At 41.0% G+C, this 17,714-nt stretch overlaps 2 protein-coding genes across 4 annotated transcripts in view; one reads left to right on the forward strand and one right to left on the reverse strand.

Annotated features, from left to right (window-relative positions):
- tubgcp6 (tubulin gamma complex component 6) overlaps nucleotides 1-941 on the reverse strand; it is a 47,961-nt gene extending 47,020 nt beyond the window's left edge. Inside the window, exon 1 of the mRNA XM_080207392.1 lies at nucleotides 595-941. The gene's annotated coding sequence lies outside the window, so the exon portion shown is untranslated. The remainder of the gene's footprint in view (nucleotides 1-594) is intronic.
- Nucleotides 942-1,190: 249 nt separating this feature from the next.
- The window catches only part of LOC145355381 (polyamine deacetylase HDAC10-like), a 40,825-nt gene continuing 24,301 nt past the window's right edge, over nucleotides 1,191-17,714 (forward strand). For 2 of the 3 annotated variants that reach the window (XM_080207393.1, XM_080207394.1), the window contains exons 1-8: nucleotides 1,191-1,278; nucleotides 2,345-2,429; nucleotides 6,559-6,625; nucleotides 11,989-12,123; nucleotides 13,083-13,179; nucleotides 17,175-17,272; nucleotides 17,365-17,469; nucleotides 17,546-17,614. In XM_080207393.1, coding sequence (XP_080063519.1) covers nucleotides 6,561-6,625; nucleotides 11,989-12,123; nucleotides 13,083-13,179; nucleotides 17,175-17,272; nucleotides 17,365-17,469; nucleotides 17,546-17,614 — 569 coding nt within the window. In that variant the 5' untranslated portion in view covers nucleotides 1,191-1,278; nucleotides 2,345-2,429; nucleotides 6,559-6,560. Of the gene's footprint in view, nucleotides 1,279-2,344; nucleotides 2,430-6,558; nucleotides 6,626-11,988; nucleotides 12,124-13,082; nucleotides 13,180-13,220; nucleotides 15,155-17,174; nucleotides 17,273-17,364; nucleotides 17,470-17,545; nucleotides 17,615-17,714 lie in introns of those variants that run through there. The other variant, XM_080207395.1, reaches the window with a different exon arrangement.

A 17,714-nucleotide genomic window follows, 5' to 3' on the forward strand; every position in this document is an offset into this window, starting at 1 on the left:
CTCACCCACAGTATTGGCAGGGATGGGGAATGTACAGCTGATTTCTCATTTGCAGACGAGGAGAAAGGGAAGCAGGGGTGGTGCTGCGTGGTAGGATGGGGATGGAAGAAACAAATAAACACAAGAAGGGATCCTGATCATTAAACAGAATACCAAGGGAGCTGAGCAATAACAGCCTAATCTGTGCTTCTTCTGTTGTATGCTCACATAAAGAATGATTGCTTTGGACAAAGTGACAGAGAACCATGCCCCAGAAAATTAACTGCCCTCAAGGCAAAAATAAATATCAGAAATAGACCTAGAGGAAATGAACATTATAAGCAAAGCATTGCAGTCCAGTCAGAGCTCACTCAGCACACACTCATCAATGAGGGCTACTTCAGTTATATACATCTTGCTAATGATCAATGGAAGAAATTTCAATATTGTTTCCATTCGGATCACATGCATACAGAAGTTTCTGTTATTTTAGTGTTCACCACAATACTAGTAACAAAAGACACAACAAAATTAGAATTAGACCCCAGTCCCAACACATCTCCAAGTGCTGCTGACTTGGCCACCCGCATATTCAGGACATCTCACCTCCCTTACCTGATATAATATGGATACAATTGTATGTTATGTATAGATCCACATCAGGCGGGCAAGGACACTGCAGCTGGAAGCAGCTTCACTCCATCATTAACAATCTGCAGCACAGACAGAGGCCACAGTAAAGAGCAGGAAAGGGCCGGGAGAGACATTCAAGGCGGAATTCAGTCACTCAACAGCAGAGAGAAAGAGAGTCCACTCAGCTCCAGTGTGGGGACTGATGCTTTCTCCCTGACCGTTAAATAAAAACTGAGAGCGGCCGGTGTTATCTACCGTGCAGGCAGCGGAAAGCTGGCACCGATCGCCCGCTCTCTCAGTCCCGGGGCCTCTCTACCTCTCTCAGCCGGAGACCGTTTCCAGCTCCGCGCGCCCACATTCCCCGCGCCGTCGCTCCGCAACCTCCCCTAGCGACCAATCATCCGGCACTTCCCGCCCCTATCGACCAATCATCCGGCACTTCCCGCCCCTATCGACCAATCATTCGGCACAGCCCGCCCACAGCCGCCGCGCCATTGGACGCCTGCCGCCGACGCGCCCTCCGATTGGCTGAACTAGCTGTCAATCACGCGCCCTGACCCGAAGTTGACCCCCGCTGTCGTGAAGCGGCGTCACCGAGGCGAGTAATGGTTGCCGATACTTGACCTTTTCTTTAAAAGCAGGGAATACAAGAGCAGGGAGGTTGTGGTGAGCTGTCTAAAGCACTCATTAATTCATCAGCGAGAGGATTGTGCGGGTCTGGTCATCACACTATAGGAAGGATACATTGGATATACCCTGCACTGGAAAGGGTGGAGAAGAGATTCACTAGGATGCTGCCTGGGCTGGAGCGTTTTGGCTATGAAGAGAGGCTGGTACACACAGTAAGAAGTCTCACAACACCAGCTTAAAGTCCAACAGGTTTATTTAGTAGCAAACGCCATGAGCATTCAGAGCGCTGCTCCTTCATCAGGTGTGGGGAGTTCTGATCATGAAAAGGGCACTCACCTGACGAAGGAGCAGTGCTCCAAAAGCTAGTGGTGTTTGCTACCAAATAAACCTGTTGGACTTTAACCTGGTGTTGTGAGACTTCTTACTGTGTTTACCCCAGTCCAACGCCAGCATCTCCACATCATGAGAGGCTGGTTAGGCAGGGATTGTTCTCCTTGAAGCAAAAAGGCTGAAGCAGGACCTGGCTGGAATTTGATTGTTCCAGATTCACGATCTGCAGCGTGGGCATAGACCCCTCTCTGAAACGTATATATGTGCAGCCATGATGGAAATTGCCCAGTCTGTATTCCCATTCAGCAGACCTGCCCCAGCTCTCACTAAAGTCCCTAAAGTGTAGAACGTGGCCATTTGGTCAGTTGAGCCTGCACTGACAACAATCCCACCCAGGCCCTATCCCTGTAACTCCATGTATTTACCCTGCTACTCTCCCTAACACTAAAGGACGATTAATCAACCTAGTCTACACATCTTTGGACACTAAGGGGATGATTTAGCACAGCCAATCCACCTAACCTGCACATCTTTGGAGTGTGGGATGAAACCCACGCAGAAATGGGGAGAACATGCAAAATCCATACAGTCACCTGAGGCTGGAATTGAACCGGGTCCCTGATTGCTATGAGGCAGCTATGCTAACCACTGTGCTACTGTGTCTGCCACTCTTCTCCAATGTTTTTTTTTAATAACTGCACAACCATTTTTTTAATGCAATTTTCTTGAAAGTTGAGTGATTTAATTTTTTTTTAATGTTTCTGTTTTCCAGAAAATGATGTGAGAGTTTGCAGAACTCAGTGGTGCAGCAAGATCTGGATGTCCTGGTACATGAATCACAAAACGTTAGAACACAGGTACAGCAAATGTTGTAAGGGGAATCTAGTGTAAAAGTAGGAAGTTTTGCTGCAGTTGTAAGACCACATCTTCATACAGTTTTGGCCTTCTTATTTAAGAGAGCCATAGTCAGAGTTTTACCACACAGAAAGAGGCCCTTTGGCCCATCATGCCAGCACCAGCCATCAGGCACCTATCTATTCTAATCCCATTTTCCAGCATTTGGTCCTTGGCCTTGTACGCATAGTGTTTCAAATACTCATTTAAATGCTTCTTAAATGTTCAAGCTTCCCATCTCTAGCACCCTTTCAGGTAATGAATTCCTGATTCCTACCACTCTCTGGAAATTTTTTTTTCCTCAAATCCTTCTAAATTTTATGCCTCTGACCTTAAATATCTATCCCCTGGTTATTGAATCCTTTAAGGGGAAATATTTCCTCATATCAACCCTATCTGTATGCCCTGCATAATTTTGTACACTTCACTCAGGTCCCCCATTAGCCTTCTCTGCTCTAAGGAGAACAGTCCCAGCCTAACCCAACCTCTCTTCATAGCTAATGTACTCCAGCCCAGGCAACATCCTTGTGAATCTCCACTGCACCCTTTCATATTTGGTCATATCCTTCCTACAGCATGTCAACCAGAACTGCACACTACTCTAGTTGTGGCCTAACAATCTATGAAGCATTTCGTACAGCTCTGTCATAACCTGCCATACAGTCTATACCTCAGTTACTAAAGACAAGTATCCTATATGCTTTCTTACCTATCTTATCTCCTGGTCCTGCTGCCTTTTGGGATCTTTGGACATGCACCCCAAGATCCCTCTGGTCCTCTGTGCAACAATCATAGGTAAGATGTAGAGAAAGATCAACTTAATGTAAGATAGGTCCATTCAAAAGTCTGATGGCAGCAGGGAAGAAACTGTTTTTGAGGCAGTTGGTATGTGCCCTCAGACTTCTGCACCTTTTTCCGGGGTGCGTTGATTATGCTGGTTGCTTTTCCGAGGCAGCAGATAGTGTAGACAGAGTCAATCGATGGAGGGCTGCTTTGAATGATGGACTGGGCTTCGTTCACAACCCTTTGTAGTTTATTGTGGTCTTGGACACAACAGGAGCCATTCCAAGCTGTGATACAACCAGAAAGAATGCTTTCTGTGGTGTATCTGTAGACGTTGGTGAGAGCTGTAGCAGACATGCCAAATTTCCTTAATCTCCTGAGAAACTAGAGGCGTTGGTGGACTTTCTTAATTATAGCATGCACAAGGAGGGACCAGGACAGGTTGTTGATGTTCTGGATACCGAAAAACTTGAAACTCTCAACCATTTCTACTTCATCCCCACTGATGTAGACAGGGGCATCTACTCCACTACGCTTCCTGAAGTCAATGACTTTTTCCTTCATTTTTTTGACATTGAGGGAGAGATTATTGTTACTGCTCCAGTTCACCAGTCATTCCTGTACTGTGTCTCATCATTGTTTGATGTTGACCCACAATGCTGGTGTCATCAGCAAACTTGAAAATCGCTTTGGAGGGGAATTTGGCCACACACAGTCATAGGTGTATAAGGAATATAGTAAAGGGCTGAGGAAATTGCCTTGCGGAGCACTGGTGTTGAGGATGATCATGGAGGATATTGTTGCTTATCCTTACTGACTGCGGTCAGTGTGTTAGGAAGTCTAGGATCCAGTTGCAGAAGAAGGAGCTGAGCCCCAGGCCATGAAGTTTGGAGTGGGTCTCGTCGGAATAATGGTGTTCAAGGCTGAGCGGTAGTCTACGAATAGGAATCTAACTTAGGTGTCTTTGTTACCTAGGTGTTCCAGGGCTAAATGTAGGACTAGGAAGATGACATCAGTTGTGGACCTGTTGCGGTGATAGGCAAACTCTAGTGGATCCAGGTGATCTGGGAGGCAGGAATTGATTTGTGCCATGACTAACCTTTGGAAGCACTTCATAATGATGGATGTCAGAGCCACTGGATGATAGTCATTAAGGCATGCTGCCTGGCTTTTCTATGGTATAGGGATGATGGTCGTTGTCTTGATGCAGTTAGGGACCTCAGATTGATATAAAGAGAGGTTGAAGATGTCTGCGAATACCCCCGCCAACTGGTCCGCACAGGACCTGAGTACTTATCCAAGAACCCCATCCGGGCCGGTTGCTTTCCAAGGGTTGACTTCTGAGAAGGCTGCTCTAATGTCAGCAGTGGTGATCTCAAATATAGGTTTGTCTGAGGCTTCCGGGATGGACGGTGTGCTCTCGCTGACTTCTTGCTCAAAATGGGCTTAGAATGTGTTGAACTCACCGGGGAGGGGTGCATTGGACCTGGCAATTTTACTTGCCTTTATCTTGTAGCTTGTTATGGCTTGCAGATCTTGCCATAGTCAGTGGAAGTCTGTGTGGCTAGTCTGGTACTGTCTTTTGGCATCTTTGATGGATCGCCATAGATCATATCTGGTTTTCTTGTAGAGATCAGGGTCGCCCAACTTGAATGCCTTGGATCTGGACTTCAACAGGTAGTGGATCCCTGTTCACCCATGTTTCCAGTTGGGAAACACGTGGATTTGCTTCTTTGGCACATAGTCTTCTACGCACTTACTAATGAAATGAATTACTGTAGTGGCATGATCATTCAGGCTGGTCACAGAGTTTTTAAATACTGACCAGTTTACTAACTCTAAGCAGTCCCATAGGAGATCATCTGATTCCTCGGAGCAACATTGCATGACTTTCTTTGTTGGATTCCCCCATTTCAATTTAGATCAGTTTAGATCTAGATCATTAATGTACACTACAAACAAGCGGTCCAGCACCAATCCCTGTGGTACACAGGCTTCCATCACAAAAACAACTTTTGACCATCACCTTCTACCTCCTGCCACTAAGCCAATTTTAGATTCAATTTGACAAACTGCATTAATTGTATTAGAAGCAGTTTATAGAAGATTCACTCAACTGACTTATGGGATGAAGGGGTTAGCTTGCAAGGGAAGATTGGACATATTTTTAAGGCTGAGTTAAATAGATTCTTGATCAACAAGGAAGTGAAATGATATGGAATACACAAGAAAAATGAGTTGAGGCCACCATCATATCAGACTTGAGGGGCTGAACTGCCTCATCCTAATTGGTCTGCTTCTTTTTTGGATCAGAGAGCGCAGCTCAGGTGAAAACCACTAATATATTTCTCTTAAAGTTATAAAATTGAATTGGAACTTGATTTCAATTTCCTAATTTTGTTGCTACCATTTAATCTCACACACATTAAAATAATTCAACAGTTAACAATTTATTCAGGAGTGTTTGAGCCAATCATGTTAATAAGCAGTTTTCACAATAAAGCAGCTTTCAATAGTCAGACGATAGCAAACACCACCACCTGAATTTGAGGAGGTTTGCGAGGATGTTGCAAGGATTGGAAATTGCCGTATGGTTTTCCTCTATGTTGGAACGATTCTGACACCACTAACGGTTAATTCCACTTTGAGAAACCTGGGGGTTAAATTCGCATATAGGTATTAAGCATCTCTGAGCAACTGTGCCGTGTATTCCGCCTGCTTTTATTTTATAAGGATATGCTAGTGAGCCTTGATCAGTCGTGCAGAGGAATAAGTTTTCAGTGTGACATCCAGAGGAGAGAGAAAACAGGACAAGCTAGCGAAGCTTGGTTAGTTTGGTGATATAGTTACTGGAAGTTGGTTGCAGAGACAGCACAAGATTTGGCAGGATGAGGGGGGAATTGCGAGACATTTGTTCGGAGCTTTCTGTAGATGTTTGATCAGAAGATGTTGTTAAAAGTTCCGAGTTGTTAAGGTGGCAGCTCACTGCATTTTGTTTGCAATCTAGGTCAGAGTTGAACCATCAAAGCAAAAGGGGTGGGAGAAGGAATATAAAATTGGGCACGACGAATGCAATAAAATGCAAAATTGCAGTTGTTTGCTGTCTCAGTCCAAAACTGTTGCTTCTAAGACTGAAGCATGGTTCCTTCCTTCACACTTGATAAATTTGAAAACAAAACCTTCAAAGTTGTTAATGCAGCAGTTGAATGCCAAAAAATCCACTCCCAATAAGTCCAAACTTTTCTCAAATATTCTTCAAAGTTAAAATTGATTTATTTCGGAGATAAGTGACACTATTTGTTTCTTCAGTCATGGCTTTAGGTACAGGATTGATCTATGATGAACAAATGATGGACTACAACTTGCTGTGGGATTAGTAAGTACTGTAATAGGTTATGTTATAATTCTAAAGCAATTGATTATTTTGTTTCCGATGGAAAACTGTAAAATGTAAATGTTGAAATATAATTAGTCCTTCTTGAACTTGAATGTAAGCAATTTTACATTTTAAGCAGTTGACCGCACCATTCTCATCCAATGTGCCTTCAACATCACGTGACGAGGTAGGACAGTACTTGCCTGGTTCCAGTCTTCTGCAAATAATTGTAGCCAGAGAATTACTTGCAGTGGCTTCTCTGCCCACTCCCACTGTTCCCTCTGGTTTCCCCTGAAGATCTCTTCCTATTTCTCATGGACATGATTTTGCTTGGTATAGCATTTGACAACAGTCACCACCACATCTCTTGACTAGTCCGTTATTGCTAAATTAACAGGTTGCTTATCCAACATTCAAAACTGGATTAGCAGAAATTTGCTCTGAAGGGGCAGCAATGGCCTAGTGGTATTATCACTAGACTATTAACCCAGAAACTCAGCTGATGTGCTGGGGACCCGAGTTTGAATCCTGCCACAGCAGATGGTGGAATTTGAGTTCAATAAAAAATATCTGGAATTAAGAATCTACTGATGACCATGAATCAATTGTTGGAAAAACCCATCTGGTTCACTGAAGTTGCTTTGGGAAGGAAATCTGCCATCCTTATCTGGTGTGGCCTTCATGTGACTCCAGAACCACAGCAATGTGGTTGACTCTCAGCTGTCCTCCAAGGGCAACTAGGGATCAGCAATAAATGCTGGCCAACTAGCAACGCCCATGTCCCACGAATGAATAAAAGCCAATATCTTCCATTCCTGTTCCAAATTCTATCCCCAAGCTGTTACCTTTATCCTGTTCCCTTGCATCTGCCTGAGATTGCACCCCACTGTTTGCAACCATTGTTGCATATTTGATCCTAAGATGAGTGTCTGACCACATCCATACCATTGCTAAGACAGTCTGTTTCCACCTTTCTGTTACCTGTCTTTGCCCCTGCTTTGGCTCATCTGCTCAAACTAACATTTGTGTCTAGAGGGAACAGCTTACTTTTGGCTAGTCTCCCATATTCTGCCCTTGATAAATTTGAGGTCAGCCAAAACTTTGCTGTATCCCTACTCAGGCTAAGTTCTGTTCACCTGTTCTGTTCACTTTGCCTGCTGACCTACATTGACATCCGGTTATGCCAGGCCTACATTTTAAAAATTCTCATCCTTGTTTTCAAATCACTCCAAGACCTTGTCCCCTCCCAACCTTTGTAATCTCATCCAGTCTCTCAACTCTGAGATATTTATGTTCACCTTGACCATCCCTGATTTTAATTGTTCTAATGTTGGTCATACCTCCAAGTGCTCCACCCTGAAACTTCTTTGCCTCTCTACCTTTCTTTCATTCTTTAAGACACTCTTATGACCCACATCAAGCTTTTATTCCGCCCTGATACATTTTTCAGTGTCTAATTTGGTTTTATAATACTCCTGTGAAGTGCAGTGGGATGGTTTATTCCTGAAAGATTTTTTTAAAATATAAGTTGTTAAAAATCCAGGCAAAAACAATGTTTCTAAATGTCATGATTATATCAGCAGTTCATATATTTGGATGCTGTTTCTTTCAATATTGACAAAAAAAATCTGCATCACTGAACTTTCATAGCGTTCATGGGATTCCTTCAGTGTAGAAAGAGGCCATTTGGCCCATTGAGGTTGCACCGACAATAATCTCCCCTAGGCACTATCCCCATAACCCCACATATTTACCCTGCTAGCCCCCAACACTAGAGGGCAATTTAGCATGGCCAATCAACCTAACCTACACATCTTTGGACGGTGGGAGGAAACTAGAGCACCCGGAGGAAACCCATACAGACACGGGGAGAACGTGCAAACTCCACACAGCCAGTCACTTGAGGCCAGAATTGAACCCTGGTGCTGTGAGGCAGCAGTGCTAACCATTGTGCCAACATGCTGTTCCCAGTTGTTTTTAAGATAAAATCATGTAAATTTTTAGCTGAATGTCAAATATTGCTGAGTGGTTTCCCTAACTGGGAAAAAAAAATTGGATGACTAGCCCCCTAGTTGTTTGTATATCTAATAAGCATTAATGTTCATGTATTAACTTCTTGAGAAAGAAAGAAAAATGAAATTGTGACCTTTCCCCAATAAATATCATTTGATTCCACTAAACATAATGACAACTGAGCGAGTAAACAAAGGACAAAGAAAATTACAGCGCAGGAACAGGCCCTTCGGCCCATAAAGCCTTCACCAATCATGCTGTCCATCTGAACTAAAACCCTTTACTCTTCCGGGGACCTTACCCTTCTATTCCCATCCTATTCATCTATTTGTCCCGGCGTCCTTTAAAGGTCACTATTATATCTGCTTCCACTACCTCCTGGCAGCGAGTTCCTGGCACCCACCACCCTCTGTGTAAAACAAAATTGCCTCATACATTTCCTTTAAACATTGCCCCTCACACCTGAAACCTACCCCTACCCCCTCAATTGACTCTTCCACCCTGGGAAAAAGCTTCTGACTCTCCACTCTGTCCATGCCTCTCATAATCTTGTAGACTTCTATTAGGTCGCCCTCAACCTCTGTCGCTCCAGTGAGACCAAGCCAAGTTTCTCCAATCTCTCTTCATAGCTAATGCCCTCCATACTAGGCAAAATCCTGGTAAATCTTTTCTGTACTCTCTCCAAAGCCTCCACGTCCTTCTGGTAGTGCGGCAACCAGAATTGAACACTATATTGCAAGTACGGCCTAACCAAGGTTCTATAAAACTGCAACATGACATGCCTATTTTTAAACTCAATGCACTGGCCGATAAAGGCAAGCATGCCTTATGCCTTCTTGACTACCTTCTCCAGCTGAATTGTGACTTTGTGACTTGTGTACCTGTACATCCAGATCCCTCTGTCTACCAATACTCTTAGGGGTTCTGCCTTTTACCGTATATTTCCTATTTGTATTAGACCTTCCAAAATGCATTATCTCATGTTTTTCTGGACAAAACTCCATCAGCCATCTCTCCGCCCAAGTCTCCAACCGATCTATATCCTGCTGTATGCTCCGACAGTCCTCATCGCTATCCGCAATTTCACCAACCTTTGTGTCATCTACAAGTTTACTAATCAAACCAGTTACATTTTCCTCCAAATCATTTATATATATTACAAACAGCAAAGGTCCCAGAACTGATTCCTGAAGAATGTCACTAGCCATAGCCCTCATTCAGAAACAGACCCTTCCACTTAAGAGGAATTTTCTGAAGGTGTTTCCCTAGGGTGCTCTGTATTTGTTGAACCTCACTCAACCAATATATAGATTGCAAAATACAGCATATAGTTAAAGGACAAAAAGGAATTTGTTTGCATGCATCAGGACAGAGACACAGTCATTGAGGTTTAACTGTCTTCTCTGAGCTATTATTGCTAGGTAAAATGATTATGTTATTCTGAACATTTCAATATCCCACCCAGTCTTGTCTATCAGTTCGAGAAGCCAATCACAATATTCAACATTATTGCCTTAGCCAATAATGTTCCACCTGTCAACAGGAATAGAAGATTATTAGCTTATTGCCCATGTAGGTTCCTTCTCCTTTACCTAGGAAACCTAACCCATGTCATTACCAGTAACCAAGGCCATAGCCAAAATCTGTGATTTTTAATTGGTGAAAGGCCTCCTTTATCAGCTTGAGAGACTGCTCCAGCCTCACTACCCATGAATGAATTTACTCCCTTAAATAGCAGGCCTATGATTTAAACTTCTTCTCGTGTATTCAAAAACAGATAAGAGAAACTGCCTTTCTGTGCTCCATTGTATTAAAATAATTTGGTCTGTCTACCACTGCATTTCCCATCATGCTGCCTTCAGAATGAAGTTGGCCAAGGCACACAATACATATGTATTGAAAATACAATTTAAGCTTATAACATAATACTTGGTTAATTTGTGGTTGTACAGTTTATAATACCTTTGGAGTTAATATCTTTACATATTTTGTTCCAGGCACATTGTGAACTCACTCTATGTATATAAGGCACTTTATATTTGCGTTAACCTAGTCTACTTATTATGGTAAAACTAACATGAAGGGCCTCAAACTAAGAATTCTATACCACCCCCCATCATCCTCTGTTTTCTGTGACCAAGCTAGTTCTGTATCCACCTTGCCAGCTCACCTCTGACCCATGCAACTTCACCTTCTGTACCAGTCTGCCATGATGGACCTTGTCAAAGGAAAGTTCATGTAGACAACAACCACTGCCTACCCTCATTAATCATCTTCGTCACTTCCTTGAAAAACTCGGTCAAGTTAGTGAGACATGACCCTCCCTTTCACAAATCCATGTTGCCTGTTACTAATATGTCCACTTATTTCCAAGTGGGAGTAAATCTTGTCTCAAAGAATCATCTCGAATAATTTCCCTAACACTGACGTAAGGCTTACCGGCCTGTAATTATGTGGATTATCCTTGCTACCCTTCTTAAACAAAGGAACAACGTTGGCTATTTCCCAATCTTCTGGTACGTCCCCTGTGGCCAGTGAGGATACAAAGATTTATCTCAAGGCCCAGCAGTTTCCTCCCTTGCCCCTCTCAGTATTCTGGGGTATATCCCATCAAGCCCTGGGGACTTGTCTACTTTAATGTTTTTCAAGACTTCCAATGTCACCTTTTTGACCTCAACATGACTCAAACTATCTACACATTCTTTCCCAGACTCATCATCCACCAAGTCCTTCTCTTTGGTGAACACTGATTCAAAGTACTCATTTAATGCCTTATCAATTTCTTCCAGCTCCACGCATTGATTCCCTCTCCTGTCCTTGAGTGGGCCAGCCCTCTCCCTAGCTATCCTCTTGCTTTTTATATATGTATAAAAAGCCTTGGAATTTTCCTTAATCCTGCTGGCCAAAAACTTTTCGCGACCCCTTATAAGCCTCCTGCTTAAATTTCTTTCTACTTTCTTTGTACTCCACACATGCTTCATGCGTTCCCAGCCTCCTATCTTTGACAAATGCTCCCTTTCTCTTTTTGACTAAGGAAAGAAGAGACAGTATTATCAAAATTATACCAATAAGTCTGAATTTTTTTAAGTACTTCTCTCTTTTACATTTATCTATCAAAACAAGATAAAGTTGCCTTACTTCCATATTGCCTTGTCAATATAACTAACCTTGTGTTTTTGGCTAGCAAATGCCATGACATTTTCAGTTTCCAGGCCAGCTACCCCTCATTGCACTTCTGATTAAGATAATTAAGTTTTTAACCCAAATTATGGGGTTTGGTGAGCAAATGGAGACCTTCTTATGATCTACTTCAATAATCTTAGTAATAGTCTACTTTGGATACATTACAGCCCAGAGTGCAATATTGAAAAGCCGGAACGACTGTCTGCTTCCTATGAGAAACTGAAATATTACGGTCTTGTGGAACGATGCATCCCATTATCTTTTCGAGAAGCCATCGAAGAGGAAATTGTGTTGGTTCACAGGTCGTACCTACTTTTAAGCTTACATATTGTTCTAATTGTGTGCATTTCTCCCCTCCCCCCACCTGCCTGTTCTTTTAGTGAAAGGCAAGGGAGCAGATAAATCTCCCATCTCTCTGTCAATTCTGCGACCATTTCTAAGGGTACCTGAGTTAGCTTGTCAATTATTTCTCCCTGTTTTTGTGGATAAACTACTGGTTACTTATTTGCATTTCTATCTCAGTAAGATCATCTTTCTCTTGTACAAATTTGATATATTTCTACAATTTGGGTCTTGCATTCTGTATCTTCATGACACTCATTTGATGTCTTTTTAAAAACAATACAACATTCTTGGAAAGATGTGCTTACTTATGAATGAATTTTTTAAAAATCTTATAGATAGTACACACTGTACGTTAGTGGTGGAGGGAATGAATGTTTGTGGAAGGGATGCCAATTAAGTGGCTGCTTTGTCCTAGATGGTATTGAGCTTCTTGAGTGTTGTTGGAGCTGCACTTGTCTAGGCAAGGGGAGAGTATTCCATAACACTGCTAACTTATACCTTGTAGGTTATGGGCAGGCTTTGGGGAGTTTGGCGATATTTCCTATCTTCTGCATGGGATTCCTTTTCTCTGACCTGCTCTTCTAGGCACCGAATTTATACAGCTTGTCCAATGAGTTCCTGGTCAATGCTACTCCCAGGATGTTGATAGTGAGGATTCAGTGATTATAATGCATTGAATGTGAAGGAACAATAGTTAGATCATCTCTTGTTGGAAATGGTAATTGTATGGCGCAAATATTACTTGTCCCTTGTCAGCTTGTGCCTGAATATTGTCCAAGTCTTGATGCATTTGGAAACTTCCCATTCAAATGAGGCTATTCTGCAATCTATATACTGTACTTACTGCTGTATGTCAATTTTTAATTCGTCAACATAATGTTTGAGCGCAATCAATTAAAGTATTTTCTTTCTTTAGTTTGGATTATATAGAAGCTGTGAAATCTACTGCTTCTATGAATGTTGAAGAGCTGAAGACTTTTTCATACATGTATAATGATGTCTATTTTCACCCCGTAAGTAAAATTCCGCTTGCAGCAAAAAATATTTTTCTTAATTAGTATCCAGTAAAAATCATGTTTCTATTTCTTTCATTGTGTCAGCTTTCATTTACGTTGGACTTGGCGTGTACAAGACTCCATTTTAGGGCTGGTCACATAATTTAAGCCAAGTGTTCAACTTATTGCCTGCAGTTTAGATCTGAGCCACAAACTTTGCTGATCAACCAGAGCTTCTGTTCCTCTAGACAATTTTGGTTGCCATAGTTTTAGATTTTTAATGATTGATGGCAATTGCTTCCTGATGGATGTGAAACAGATTGATTAAAGCACACCATATTCTCAATGGTAGAAATCTTAAAGGCTACAAAGATAAAAAGTTCACATGTGTTAACTTAGCTCAGGAATTTAATTAGAAGTTCTGCTTTATCAAGGATGCTGTTATGCAAATAAAATGTTATATGTCTAAGAGCTAAATTAAAAGACAGATTATTACCTGAACCATGAGCAATATGGCGTAGGGTAAATAGAGTTAGAGAGGTGACTCAACAATTGTTGTGGGAGAAACAGCTTTCGATTCTTAGAATAGTGGGGAAAGTTGGAGCTGTACTGTTCACCTGAACCATGTTGAGAGTAGTGTTCTGACGAGTCGTACAACTAGAGCAGTAGAGACAGCTTTAAACTAAGTAGTGGGGGGTAAAATATCAAGTTCGTAAAGATGTGATGAATAGAGAAGAGAAGGCAAGGAAGGAAGGGTGACAATGAGGGAAATGAGGACAGAGCACAGCTGGAAGGGACAGAGTGTACAAAACCAAAGAATGAACTAGCAGATAAGGCCAGAGGTTACAAAGAATAGTAAAATGATAGAACTAAAGATAATGTGCATAGCATTCATAACAAAACAAATAAATTGACAGTGCAAATAGAAATAAATATGTGATAGCTGTTATGGAGACGTGCCTACAAGATGATAAAGCTTGAGAAATAGCGAAACAGTGGCACATTTAAGAAGGTATTTCATAATATTCAAAGGATACATTCAGGTTAGCAGGAAAGACTCTTAAGACAGTGATGCACCATCCATGGCCAAGCAAGAAATTTAGAGTTGGGGAAAAAGCATATAATTTTGCAATGTTGATTGGCAGGTCAGCAGATTGCACAATATGAAGAACAGCAAAGCATGACTTAAAAATTAGTAAGGTGGGAAAATAGGAGAGAACACTAGCTAGTAATATAAAAACGTAGTAATATTTCTACACCAAAAACAGAGTTAGGATGAGCCAAGGTCATCCAGACTTGAATCATTGGCTCTGTTCTCTCTCCACAGATGCTGTCAGACCTTTTCCAGCATTTTTGTGTTTTTGTTTCAGATTCCAGAATTCGCAATATTTTGCTTTTATCTCAGTGTAAAATTTCTACAGTTATTTAAAAGGAAAAGTGTAAATAAAGTGAGCGTTGGTCCTCTAGACAGTGTCAGGGGAATTACTAATGGGAAGTAAAGCAATGGGAGATAAGATGAACAGATATTTTGCATCTATGTTCACTAGGGGATTTTCGCAGTAACTCATTGCATTGTTTATGTAAACCTACTTATAACACTAATAAATAAACTTAAAATTGTGGAGGATACAAATAGCATCCCAGAAATAAGTATGAATTAAAAGCACCAGAGAAAGGATACTGAGAAAATTATTGGAACTAAAAAGCTGATGAGTCCTTGGAATCTGATTTACTTCATCCTTGGGTCTTTAAAGAAGTGGCTGATGAAATTGATTCTAATTTTCCAAAATTTCCTAGATTCTGGAGCGATCCCATTGGGTTGGAAAGTAGCAAATATGACTTCTCTGTTCCAGAAAGGAAATCAAGAAACTACAGGCCAGTTACTTAACTTCTGTCATAGGGAAAATGCAGGAATCTATTATCATGAAGTTATAGCGGCACACTTTGGAAAATCTCAGTGAAATCAGACAGAATCACCATAGTTTTGTGAAAGGTAAAATCATGTTTGACTAATTTATTGGAGTTGAGGAAGTAATAAGCAATGTGCACAAAGGGGAACCTGTGGATATGTTGCACTTTGATTTTTAGAAGCCATTTGACAAGGTGCCACATCAAAGTGCAAGCTCATGATATGGGGGTAACACATTAGCTCGGATAGAGAATTTGTTTTGCTAGCAGGAAACAGAGTAGGCATAATTGTCATTTTTGGATTAGCTGAATGTATTGAGTGGATTGCCACAAGGATTAGTGCTGGAATCTCAATTATTTACAATCTATATTCATGACTGAGAAGAGACCAAATGTACAGTTGTTAAATTTGCTGATGACACGAAGATAGGTGGAAATGCAAGTTGTGAAGACAACCTAAGAATCCTAAAAAGGGATAAAGATGGGTTAAATGGATGAGCAAAAAATTGGCTGATTGAGAATTATGTGGAGAAAAGCAAACTTGTCTGCTTCGGCAGGAACACTAGAAAGGCAGCATATTATTTGAATGAGAAGAGATTGTAGAACACTTGGGGTAAAAGAGGTACCTCTGTTATGGGCAGGGTCAGGGTGTGGTTATCTTATGAGGAAAGGTTCAACAGGCTGGGCCTTTATCCACTATGATTCGGATGAATCAGAGGTGATTTTATTGAACTGTGCAAGATTGTGAGAGAACTTGACAAAGATGCTTCAGCTTGTAGGAGAGACTAGAATTGGGAGACACAGTTTTAAAAATTAGGAGTCTCCTTTTAAAATGGCGATGAGGACAGTTTTTCTGAGCCATGAGTCTTTGGAACACTCTTCCCCAGGCACTGTGGGCCAGATCATTGAATATTTTTAAGGCAGAGGTAGATAAATTCTTGACTAATAAGGGAGTTGGGGATGTGGCGTTGAGGCCTCAATCAGATCAGCTGTAATCGTATTGAATGATTGAATAGGTTTGAGAGGATAAATGACCTACTGCTGCTCTTAATTTGTGTTAAACCCAACCTGATTGTTCAGAATAGGAAGATTTTCTGCTCTAAACTCAACACACTATGAAAAGTAAATTACATCATCATTTCATCTGTTTCTTATGGAATCTTAATGTAGCAGATTGACTGTATTTTAACAGTGAATCGTAAGTAATTTCTTGGATGTGAAGTGCTTGGGATACTCTGTGGACATGAAAAGAGGCCATGAAAGTAAAAATTACTTTTTACTCTATACCTTCGCTCTAAGCTCAGTGAACAATCTTGAAAATAGGAATATTCAGTTCAGGATAATATATACAACATCATTCTTGTATCAATATGTTGCAGAGTTTCAAGTAGGCACTGAATTATCAATGCAAAAAGTTTGTATTAGCAATAATAAAAACGAAACAACAGAAAGGTTGCTCTGGTCTGCATGTTCCGAGCTAACCTTATTCAGACCAGAAGTGCAATTGTTGGGTTGGCATTTCTGGTCTAAGGGACATCCTTGGATTAAGGAAAGTATCGGTCATCTAACGTTCCAGTTGTGACTATTTTCTTGTGACCCTCTTCTCAGAAAGTGTTAATGAATGCCAACAATGTCCTTTTTCTCCCAGTGTGGTCAAGTAACTTGTTGATGATCATTTCGTCCATGCAAAAAGAACAACTACTTGTATAAGGCAGTGTAGGGGTGGTTGACTTTGTGCCATTGCACAAATCACTGCATTAAAAATAGAAAAGAAGAATTTTATGTGAACTATAGAACAAATCTTGCTTCCAATCAATCCATTATGACTGGTTCTTTACTCAAGCAATTCAAAACTAATTTCACTAACGCAATTAGCCAGTGTATAAAACGTGCCGAAAAACCCAGTACATGAAAGTAAATATAGACAAGAAAATGGGGGAGTTTTTTGATTGTTAGAAAATGTATCGACTCGATAAACTGTTCAGGAGAACATGTGAATTGATTGTCAGGTTCTTTGTGCATTAATTGGTAGCAGAATTTTTCATTATTTGGTTCTGTACTGTGTTGACTGTATCGCTCATTTGATCAAAGAATTTTTGTTTTAGAATTCCTATCACGTTGCCAAAGTGGCCCTGGGAGTGACACTACAACTTGTTGATGCAGTGATGTTGGGTAAAGTAAAAAATGGGATGGCGTTGGTCAGGTACAGGATAATTTTATACTGTACAGTTCATTGATTCCATGCAATGTACCTTTTTACACATTCAGTTTATTTATTTTTGCCCATTTTCTCAGACCACCAGGCCACCATAGCCAGAAGAGTGAAGCCTGTGGATTTTGCATCTTCAATAATGTAGCTGTAGCAGCGCAGTATGCAAAAAAAACATATGGAACAAAGAGGTGACTTTTTTTTAAATTAGAAAACTAGGTTTGTTTTGTAATGATGATTGTAGTTTATATTGCTCTTTTCTTCCAGGATTCTGATAGTTGATTGGGATGTGCATCATGGTCAAGGAATTCAATACGTATTTGAGGAGGATCCCAGGTTGGTACCTTACACTTGTGCTTTTATGAAAATATAATGGATTCCTATCATGGAGAAGTTATCTATATTTTCATACCAACTTCGCATTCTTGATAGCTGT

Source organism: Carcharhinus amblyrhynchos, chromosome 19 (assembly GCF_965287045.1).
Source record: "Carcharhinus amblyrhynchos chromosome 19, sCarAmb.v2.hapA, whole genome shotgun sequence".
Lineage (NCBI taxonomy): Eukaryota > Metazoa > Chordata > Chondrichthyes > Carcharhiniformes > Carcharhinidae > Carcharhinus > Carcharhinus amblyrhynchos.